This window comes from Malus sylvestris, chromosome 10 (genome assembly GCF_916048215.2).
Source record: "Malus sylvestris chromosome 10, drMalSylv7.2, whole genome shotgun sequence".
In the NCBI taxonomy this organism is placed as follows: Eukaryota; Viridiplantae; Streptophyta; class Magnoliopsida; order Rosales; family Rosaceae; genus Malus; species Malus sylvestris.
In genome coordinates, this window is record NC_062269.1 from 7,786,446 (window position 1) to 7,797,416 (window position 10,971).

Sequence of the window (10,971 nt, forward strand, 5' to 3'; positions counted from 1 at the left end):
CGCTTGGCTTGGGCAGCAGTTTTGTTACGAAAGCAGTACCAGAGTTATGCGTGGAACTTTTGGGGATGTTGTGGATGGAGAGGAAGGTAACAAGGACGAGGAGCATTAGGTCGGCTTGGAGGAGAATGTCCTTCAAGATTCAGGAATGATCGATCGGTGCCGATTCTTCTGTTTACGAATTAATGTATCATAATTGGGATTGATGGAAATCCATGAGTGGGTGATAAGGAGTTGGGTTAAGGGACGACTGGGAGATATGTGGAGGGATGGGAGTTAGGAAGGGTAAGGTAGAGAGGGAAGGGGAAGGCTGAGGTGGAGATCAAAGGGTGAGAGAAATTTTTTTTTTTTAATTTTTATTAAATTTTTTATATTCACGTGGCGCCCAACCATTTTCTATACATGAACAACACGTCATCAGTTAACAGATGTTCTAACAAAAAACTTGACAGATATACGAAAGTATCCTAGAATTATGACTTTAGGTACCAGACTGGAACACGTGGTGCCCAACCATTGTCTACATGGACACTACGTCATCAGTTAACAGAGGTTCTGACAAAAAACTTAACGGATATACGAAAGTATCCTAGAATTATAACTTTAGATACTAGACTGGAATGAAAAAAAAAACTTAATATATGAAATGTTGAAAACTAATAAACTTTAGGGTAATAAACTGATATTAGAACATTGACTACCCAATCAATGGCAAAATTTGCCCTTTTGGTGGGCTGTATGAGATTAGGCCTTAGGGAACAATTGGATTGGCGACAATTGATTAGGCTTTGTAAGAAAGGATTTGTAACATTAACTCATATATAAAAATAGATAATGTAACCTACTTTATTATGCATTTATAACACATTGCGTCCAATTCATATTTTGACATAATAAATAATGAACTGAACTCAAGTCCATTTTAACTGTTTCCAACCTATTCTGACTATTCCACCAAACAGGCGGCTTGAATTGCTACAAAAAGCGATTGATAATTGTATTAAAATTTTGGAGCATTCAATATGACGAGGCATTTATTGTAGCCACACCCTACTATAAGACATAGAATGAGTATTAATTTATCAATTTTTCCAATTGAATATGCTTGCTTTTGATGAAATGTTTGCAACAATAACTAAATAGTTTAACCAATTATGATTTTAATGAACTTTTTTTTAAAGATAATCTTTGAATGAATACAAAAATGTGAGCAGCTTCCTTCATGAGATTCAATTGCAACCGTACATAGTGGTTAGCACCATTAATTTATTAACTTAGCACTTGAGCAGTTGAGCACATCTGCTTTTGATATTAAGTATAAATTATTATAGAAAATTATAGTAATGGTTTCTTAATTTTAATTTAGTTGGAGTAATAGTTTTTTAATTAAAAATTCATCAATATTGATCTCTTAAGTCATCAAAACATGTGGCTATGTTTCATTTCGTCAACTTCATTAGAATTTCTGTTAAAATAAGTCACGTGCTACTCAAATGAGGTTGAATCAATAAGCAAATATAGAAAACCAAATGAGAAAACTTGTAGTAATGATCCCTCAATTTTAACTCAATTAGAGCAATAATCCCTCAATTCTAACCTAATTGTAGTAGTGATTATTTCAACATGACTCATTTTGACGGAATTCTAATAGAGTTGACGAAAATGACTACAACTGCATGTTGTAATAAGTTAAATAACCAATGGTCATGAATTTTTAGTTTAAGGACTATTACTCCTATAGAGTTAAAATTGAGAGATTATGGCTACAATTTTCTCAAATTATTATTTTGTGCTACAATTTTATTTACAGTAAAGAGTAAGAGAATAATTAAGTTCTATGTTATTATTTACGAGATTCTAACTTAAAATGGTAGAGGTAAAATTTAGGGATTACATGAAAGAACTCCCGTAAATTAACTAGATCTCTTCCAGTATAAAAGTATGTCAAAGACCATAGAAATTAGAAACAACTAATAAGAACAAAAAAAGATTAATCTACCTTTGAATTACTACAAGTATAATAGATTAGATATCAAACATTTAATTTGTTGAATATTTATATCCTGAAATTCTACAATAATACACAAATTAACCACTCCTAATTCGGTCTTTACCAAAAATAATTAAAAAAATAATTAGTTAACTCATAGAGTAGTCGCCAGTAGTCGGTACTCGAAGTCCATTTAACTCGGAAACTCGGCTGAGTCGTCTCAACTCGACCCGCTCCACTCAAAGCCCCATACCTAATTAACATACAGATTTATCAGCCAACCCGCGCGCGAAGCAACGGCCGAGATTCACCCAAATACTCAAGCTGGTTCAAAGCATCCCCGTGGCAGCGTCTCTGGAGATCCTCCACGTTCAAGAATCGCCCGGAGTTACCAGACTCGGACCGGGCCAGGACCCGAAGAACCTCTTCGAAAAACGACTCGTCGCATGGGATGGCCAAGGGGCCCTGGTTGGCGAAGCCGTACTCCTCCTCGGCCTCTACTAGAAGCTTCTGGAAGATAGGGTGGTTCAGGTACGTCGCGCGCACGATAAACCGCTTGCAGTTGCTCCCCACGCAGACCGCAACGTGTCCTGAGGGAACGTCGGACGGCGCGCGTGCTGCCGTGAGGCGCGCCTTCTTGTGCCAGCGTTGTAGCATTTGACGGATTCTGACAATGCGTCGGAGCTTGTTGCATTTGCTGATCGCCGGTGACATATTGCCGGAAAGAGTTGAAAAGAAAGGGAGTTGCTTAAAAGGAGGTAATGGCAAATGGGTGTATGAGTATTTGTTGGTGGGAGGGTTATATGGGACTTGGAGAAGTGAAACGGCCCTGGAGCTGGAGATAATTACGGGATTGTGGCTGTTGTTAAAGTTGTTGTCAAGGCCATGTGATGGGTAGAAAGGAAAGTTGAGATGATAACATGGGATTAGCGCACTAAAGTCTTCAGTTTATTTACCAAAAAAAAAAAAAGTCTTCAGTTTATTCATAGATGTGCCACGCCTCTGAGAATCTCACTAGATAAAGAAGAAGGATTGTTTGCCCTCTCTTTTTTCATATGCTCTTTTGTTTTGTGTAATTACAGTTAAGTCACGTAAATATTTTATATTACTATTTATTTTTGTCTTATTATTTTTTATAAAAAAAAATAATATAAAATATTAACGTAACTTAACCGTGATCACACAAAAAAAAATAAAACATGAAAAGACATGAAAAAAAGGAGGGCAGACAATCTTTATCCTAGATAAATGCTTGATTGGCTCCTGACAAAGGAAAAAATAGACATGCTTTGATTGTGGGGAAAGAGTTCCCTACACGGCTATGGCTCTACGAACTGCGGCGGTGTAGACGTTTGTTATTATTATTAGATGTCGAAATTATATTTTTGTTTTGGACTCTTTACGTATACCACTGTTATAATATAACGTTAAAATTCAACGTAATTATTAAAATTTACACTTTTTGAGGTTATATGGTCGTGGTAAAGTTATAGTTACTGATATAGAATGATGTTGTTATCAACTTTAATAAAGTTGGTCTTCACGTTATGGACTTCCCATAACACTGTTAATGTAGATAATTATATTTAGACTTGATTGCATTACACTACCAAACGTTGATGGTTATATCATAGACACCTTATTACATTATAGAGGTGGACTATTATTAGAGACGTCGTGAAGTAATTACACATCATCGTTAGTTACTTACCTTCATATCTTTCAACGTTTAAATTACAAGAAAGATAAAGTTACACTATAATCGTTAACATTGACGCTCTATGGTTACACAATGAAGATAAGGTTACAGTTTATAACACAAATTGATGTTGTTATTACTAGAATAAGGTTGGTGGGTAACTTGTGGACGTTCTATGACACTTTCAAGATAGGTTATGATCTTGAATGCAATTGGTTTACACTACAAACGTTCATATTTAAGAGTACGGATACCATTTTTGTTTGGTTAAAGGATACGGTATGCTAACCGGTGAAAAAAAAAATCAAAACTAATGTAACTGTGTTAATCCTGATTAAAAAAAATTATGTTATTGATATAAAATATTTTATAGTGACATGCCTGATGTAAATAAGTCATCCTCGGTCGATTGGCTAAAACCAACGAAAAATGATAGGTGCATGTACTAGTAATGTGTAGTAGGGCGCGAGGGGAAGAAATGAAATAAGATTGTTTTTGGCGGATTTGGAGTATGTCATTGTCATGGGCTTGTTCAGCGACCAACAAGCAAATATATGCAACTGGATTTTCTCTAGTTAAGTACAAGAAAAGAACAAAGAACAAAGAGGTGTTTTCCAACTACAGATGCGACTGGATTTTCTCAAGTTTGGTAATGTCTTGCAACTAACAGATGCAATGTGTTTAGGAAGGTTAAAAATAAAATTTTAGTGGGTATGGAGTCAAGTAACATGAAGGTGTATGTGAACTTTATATCAAATATATTTATGTCTGGTTTGGTGGTCAAAATTAGAGTACTTCAATTAAATTGGACTAGAGCCATGTTTTATATTTGAGAAATTTCTGTTCAATTCTATTGAAATAGATGTGAAATAGAAAATCGAACGCAACGTAAATGTATGTTGACTATATAATTTAGTAAAAATAATTCCATCATTAGATTTAAAGTATATTTTTTAGCCAAAATGGTTATTGAGATTGACATGTAACATCCCACATTGACCAACGGAGAGGGGGTGATGTGCCTTATATGTACATGCCCACCTCCATATAGCACGAGGCATTTTGGGAGCTCACTGGCTTCGGGTTCCATCGGAACTTCGAAATTAAGCGAGTTCGGGCGAGAGCAATCACATGATGGATGACCCACTGGGAAGTTCTCGCGTAAATTCCCAGAAACGAAACCATGAGGGTGTGGTCGGGGCCCAAAGCGGACAATATCGTGCTACGGCGGAGCCGGTCTAGGATGTGACAGACATAACTCCCCAATTTGGTTCTTGAGATTTGAAATCGATAGAAGTGGTCCCTGAGTTTGTCCACCATCAATCCTTTTGATTTTTTCGTGAAAAATCTCTGTTAAATAAGGACCATAATGACAAAAATACCAAATTTAATGAATTTTAAATTCAGTAATCAATCCTCCAATTAAGTCATAGTTAAGGGACTGTTTATTCAATTTTCTCAATTTAGTAGACAATTGTTGGTATTTTTAAATCCTACCAACATTTATAAGCTTGACAATTTTGATTTGTATCCTCCTGCCCATGTTTATGTAATGCCGATTATATTCTCTGTGTCGAGGATATAGAACATGTTTACAATTAATGAAGTGCATGCTAATCATTTCCAAGTGAAAACTAAAAACTGAAAATCAATTATTCAATAAATATTATTTATGTTGATAAATGTGTGTAGGATTTTATGCTGCGAAATACCATGTGCATGAGTGCATCCGATTCCAATGAACCTTATGAAATAAACCCACAAAATAATATAATACGATACCAATTAATTAATAAGTTAAATTAATTATTCAAGTTAGTTTTGGGAACTTATTAGGAGGAAAAGGAGCATGACATGAGACATCGGTCTTAACTTGTGTAGTGTTAACTGATCAACAAACAGGCTCTGATCAACAAGATTATCTCCAAACAAAAATCAACACACACTTTTTTATGCATGCATGGCATCAATTAATATTTTAATGCAAAAACATCTGCTACGTACATAGAAAGTTATAAACCCTTCTTCTCTTCCTTTGAATTTGCAGTGCCTCAGCGCTACAAGTGCAAAGACAACCACTACATAGTTGAAGATCTTCTTTAGCTCCTGAAATTCGAAAGCGATGCAAGTGATCTTTAAATTTGTTCACCGTCAATTATTTTAGTTATTTCGTGAAAAATATCTGTTAAAGAAGAACCAATATTACAAAAATACCAAATTTAATGAATTTTAAGTTCAATGATCATTCCTCCCGTTGAGTTGTACTTAAGGGACCGTTGATTCAATTTTCTCAATTTAGTAGACAATTGTTGGTATTTTTTAATTCTACTAACATTTATAAGCTTGACAATTTGTTTGTTTTGTATAGTGCCCATGTTTATGTAATGATATGATCCGATTATATTTTCTGTGTCAAGGAAATACAGTTGATGAAGTGCATGCTAATCATTTCCAAGTGAAAAATTAAAAATCAATTTTGACAAAAAAAAAAATCAATTATTCAATACTCTTATTAATCTTGATAAATGTGTGTAGGATTTTATGCTGGGAAATAACATGTGCATGATGAAATAAATAAACCCACAAATAATATAATAAGATACCAATTAATTAATAAGTTAATTAATTATTCAAGTTAGTTTTGGCAACTTAATTATTAGGAGGAGGAGGAGCATGACATGAGACATCGGTCTTAACTTGTAGTGTTAACTGATCAACAAACAGGCTCTGATCAACAAGATTTTCTCCCAAACAAAAATCAACACACTCTTCTTTATGCATGCATGGCATCAATTACATATTTTAATGCAAAAATACCTGCTCCGTACATCGAAAGTTGTAAACCCTTCTTCACTCTCTTTGAATTTGTGGTGCCTCAGTGCTACAAGTGCAAAGACAAACACTAAATTAAAGATCATTTCTTGATTAGCCATTTCTTTTTGCATTATTATACTTGATATGATTCGATTAGAAAGCTAACTGTTTTGTGTTTGCAGTTGAATGCACCACATGGTATCAAAATTTTATGTGCAGGTACTTATTGAGTGGAGCACAAGTAGGAAGTAAGTTATACCTAATACTCATATCACCACACATTCAATTTTAGAATATTGAAAATCAAGGTTAGACCAAGTCATCACAACAGTATAGCAGCTTTTTTTCCTTTTTTTTTTTTGCACTCAAATTTATATTTTATTTTTCGTAAATTAGTGTAGTTTAAATTAATAGAGCCTTGATCAAAGAACTGAAAAATCAAGCTAACGATGATTTTACCTAGTGATTTATTAAACTTTATTTTGGTGAAGGAGGTTGAGGTTCAAATTTCATAGAAGATAATTTTGTTGTGCTTTTGAATCCAATGAAATATTTACACTAAAAGGAATAAATTAATATTAAACTCGTTATCCACGATATTCAAACTTCTTATTTACAAGTAAATCAAGAATATGTACTACTAAACCGTAGTACTTTGTGAGTTTTGAAAACAAAAGAAAAAATTGAAAAACAAAATGAAAAAAATGATTCGATACCTCTCTCCTAATAAAAAATAAATTGAAATATTATGCGACTCTAAATAAATAAATAAATGAGTGCTTGAACTTTAATCAGTAGAAACCTTGAAAATTCTTGGTGTGGTGCTTAGTGCTTAAGTCCACAAATATATATTAATTAAGCATGAAATGGAAGGATATAATTTTGTTGTGGCGCTTTTTATTTTTTCCCTAACCCCATTGAAGCTCTTGTCGACCTCTATCTTTTTATCACAGTAATATTGATTAAAATAGTACAAAATTGAAGATTTAGGAAAATATGCTCCAATTTGGGGGATATCTTTGAAAGTTCAACTACAAAAGTTAAAAATAAAAAATAAAAATTGGAATCGAAAATCGGCTAGTCAAACCTCAAGCCTTCATCTCAGCCTTAAAAAAAACATATTAAAAACTATTTTTGTCGAGAGTTACTTTAAGCAGGTACATTGGTACTGCATCGTCTCGTTTGACACAATACCATTTAAAGAAAATTTTCTTAGTGTTGTATTATTAGTATTAAACTTCACAACGATAATGTACTAGTGTCATATATGTCTTTTCCGACACATATAAAATCTCAAGGTGTTTTATGTTGCTGTTGATAATCACCCTCTGTATAACTTAATTTGGTTCTCCATGTGAACCCACAATAGAATTGTGCTGCTCATAATTTGGCAAAGCTGGGCCAAGAGAAATGCTTGGGACTTCACAAACTTGTTTGGGTCTGTGTGATTAGGCCATGTTCAGGGAGTATGATGGAATCTGATTAGCTCCAAAGTTCGGATTACAATGTATTAATCCTATCCTATCCTACGTTTGTTGCAACAAATAACCCCTCAGAGCTCAATGGATGGTTAAACTAATCAATTAAAGCCTGTTGAATATTTTTGGTTCTGATGTCAAGGACCCATTCATTATTTATATCAAACAAAACCTTAATGCAATTATGCTCAAGTAACTCTGCACTTAAGGGTTAGAAAAATCAAAGTTTGGTCACCCTTCTATTATGGTCTTTCCTTTTCACTGGTGTTCAGAAACGTTTTAAGTTTTTCTTGAGTAAATTACATTTTATTACATTGACTTTGGGTTACATAACAAACTCATACCTCATTTTGTATATATTGCAATGTCATACATCAACTTATGAATTCATTGAAATGTCATTCATTAAATTTTTTGTGAATTTGGCTGTTGAATGATAACATGGAAGGTGCGAGGCCCGGTCTCTCGCCCAAATTTTAAAAAATAAAAAAGAGTAAATTATATTTCACTATCTCAACTTTGGATCACATAACAAACTCATACCTTTTGAACATTGCAATATCATACATCAATTTACGAATTCGTTGCAATGTCATACCTCGTTTCCTTGTTTATCAATTTGTCTGTTAACTATTGGCATTAGGGGTGGGCACGGGCCGGGCTGGGCCCAAATTTGGAGGGACCGGACCGGACTCGCTTAAAACGAAAATAGGACGGGCCGGGGCGGGCATTGCAAATCTGATAACTGGAACTAGACCTAACCCGGCCCATTTGAAATGGGCCGGTTTGGGCCAGGTACACGGGTCCTCTGTTTTTTTTCCCCACTCAAACCCTTTGTTACCAGCGCAGCAGTCTGATTCCCTTACTTGTTGACTTTTGAGTAAGATGACAACGACGGAGGCGACGATGATGATGGATGATCGGACCGCAATGATGGGGACGATGCTAAGTTTTGAACCGGCAGCGACACCACCCAACACCTGCTCGCCATTCAATCCACCATTATAGAAAACCCCTAAATTAGAACCCTAGGCCCTAAAACAACACAACAGATGACATGCCCCAACCTCGAAATCACAACACATCAAGAATAACCCAGAAAATCTAGATAGAAAAGAGGTAGCCTCACTTGAATTCTAAGTAGAGCTTAAAGCTCTTGGACTCCATGGAAGAACACCTCACAGTGCTTCAATGGTGCATGCAAAACGACCATATAATTCCTTGTGTCCCATAAGTCTCGAAAGTAGAAGTTTGGGGGTTTGATTTGGACAAAAATGGCATGGGTGATGGTGGTCTCCTTCTCGAAGCTTAGAGAGAGAGTTCGAATGTTACAGAGAGAAAATGAGGCTGCTTGCAGACATGAGGGAAAAAGGGTATGGGTCACTAGTAAAGGAAAGTTGCAGACAAGAGGGAAAAAGGGTGTGGGTCACGGGTGAGGGAGAGTAACTTGACTTTGGGCCGAGTGAAAAAACTACTAATAGTGAGAATATGGAGAAACGGGCCCAGCCGGGCCCCCGTTTTCTCAGGCCTTTGCACCCGCCCCGCCCCGATAATTTTGTGAACCCGCCCCCACCCACCCCATTTTGTCTTTATAAATTTAAGACCCGCCCCGTACCCACCCCGAACCGCATAGAACCAGCTCACCCCGTGGGCCTAGGGCCCGTTTGCCCACCCCTAGTTGGCATGGATAGTGTGTTGCCTACTCCCTTGCCTACTAGACCTCCTTGTTGCTGACATGTCCACAATGAAGTGTGGCTAATCCCTTTCGCTAAACATATCCAAAATATCCTTTTTGTCCACCTATCATCCTTGTCTTCTTCTGATTTTTCGCCACGTGGCTCCCTCGTTGGCTTTCATCTCCAGCTATTTTCCCTTCCTATGTTTCCCTCCCCTAGAAAATCTAAAAAACCCTAAAGAATTTCAGAGCAAAAAAAAAAAAAAAAAAAAAAAAGAACTTGAAACTTGATCCTTTTTTAATTTTTGAGTATTGCATAAAAATGTGGAGGTTTCTGAAGCGGGATTGAAAGAGGAGGTGGTTGAGAGTGCATTTCTGAATCTGCAGACGAAGTGGGAAATGTAGGCATTGAGAAGGCAGGAAGCAAGAAGAGAAAAAAGGCAAGACAAAATGATTCTTAAGTGGAAGACCAATCGAGAGAACAAAGATGAATGTGAATGTGAATATGAATTTGAGCAACAAATTGAGCTGTGCTACCGGTTCAACAATTGGGTTAGTACCCATTAGGGATGGGCAAAATACTCACGGGTTTGGGTACCACCTATTTAAAATTCACGGTTACGGTTATGGGTAACCGTTTAGATGAACAAACGGTTATGGGTATAATCGTTTATCTGTGAAATTTAAATGGGCAGTTATAGGTATTACCCGCAGTTATAACTGGTATCCATCGGTTATAGGTATGACCCGTGGTTTTAACGGTTATCCATTTATCCATTTAATTTAATATTTAAAACCCGTCTTAGAGGAAATGGATATGGGTTTAAAAATAAAAGAAGAAATGGATATGGGTTTTTGAACCTATCTCAGACGGCATTTGTAAAACTTTCGACCCGGATTCTTTCTCAGTATTTGCAGTGAGGACCGGCAGGCTCCATACCCACAACTTGTTTGTAAACTATTAAAAAAAAAGTTTAACGACTTGCTTTGGTGTGGCAGAAAATATCGTTAGTAAACTATTATTTTAATTATTGAAATTGTATGAGGATTTAAATTATTAAAATACAGAAATGCATGCTAAAATGCACCTATAATGGTATTTAATTCTCAGAAAACGAAAATTATGACAAAATTTTCTTTTGTAATTTTCAAGTTGTTAAAAAAAATGTAGACGGGTGAAAAACTGGGTAAACAGGTAAAAAAAGGATAAACGGGTTCAAAAATGGGTAAATGGTTATGGTTAAATGGGTAAACGGTTATGATTAAATGGGTACACGGTTATGAGTATAGTTAATAATTTATAAACGGTTATGGGTAT

The 10,971-nt window shown here is 35.6% G+C and overlaps 2 protein-coding genes across 3 annotated transcripts; both read right to left on the reverse strand.

The window, feature by feature from the left end:
- Positions 1–1,971: 1,971 nt before the first annotated feature.
- LOC126584937 (indole-3-acetic acid-induced protein ARG7-like) lies at positions 1,972–2,781 on the reverse strand. The gene has a single exon (XM_050249307.1). The coding sequence runs from the start codon at positions 2,699–2,701 to the stop codon at positions 2,261–2,263; it is 441 nt and encodes a 146-aa protein (XP_050105264.1). The 5' UTR covers positions 2,702–2,781; the 3' UTR covers positions 1,972–2,260.
- A 1,876-nt stretch (positions 2,782–4,657) lies between these two features.
- On the reverse strand, positions 4,658–6,658 carry LOC126584938 (uncharacterized). Of its 2 annotated transcripts, XM_050249308.1 has the most exons (3): positions 6,515–6,658; positions 5,691–5,792; positions 4,658–5,036 (listed from the first exon to the last, which is right to left on the reverse strand). In XM_050249308.1, the coding sequence occupies exons 1-3, from the start codon at positions 6,629–6,631 to the stop codon at positions 4,710–4,712; spliced, it is 546 nt and encodes a 181-aa protein (XP_050105265.1). In that variant the 5' UTR covers positions 6,632–6,658; the 3' UTR covers positions 4,658–4,709. The 2 variants fall into 2 exon arrangements, 1 of the variants encoding a protein (XP_050105265.1); XR_007610199.1 differs by lacking the exon at positions 4,658–5,036 and having other exon boundaries at positions 5,507–5,792; positions 6,504–6,658.
- Between the last annotated feature and the right edge of the window lie 4,313 nt (positions 6,659–10,971).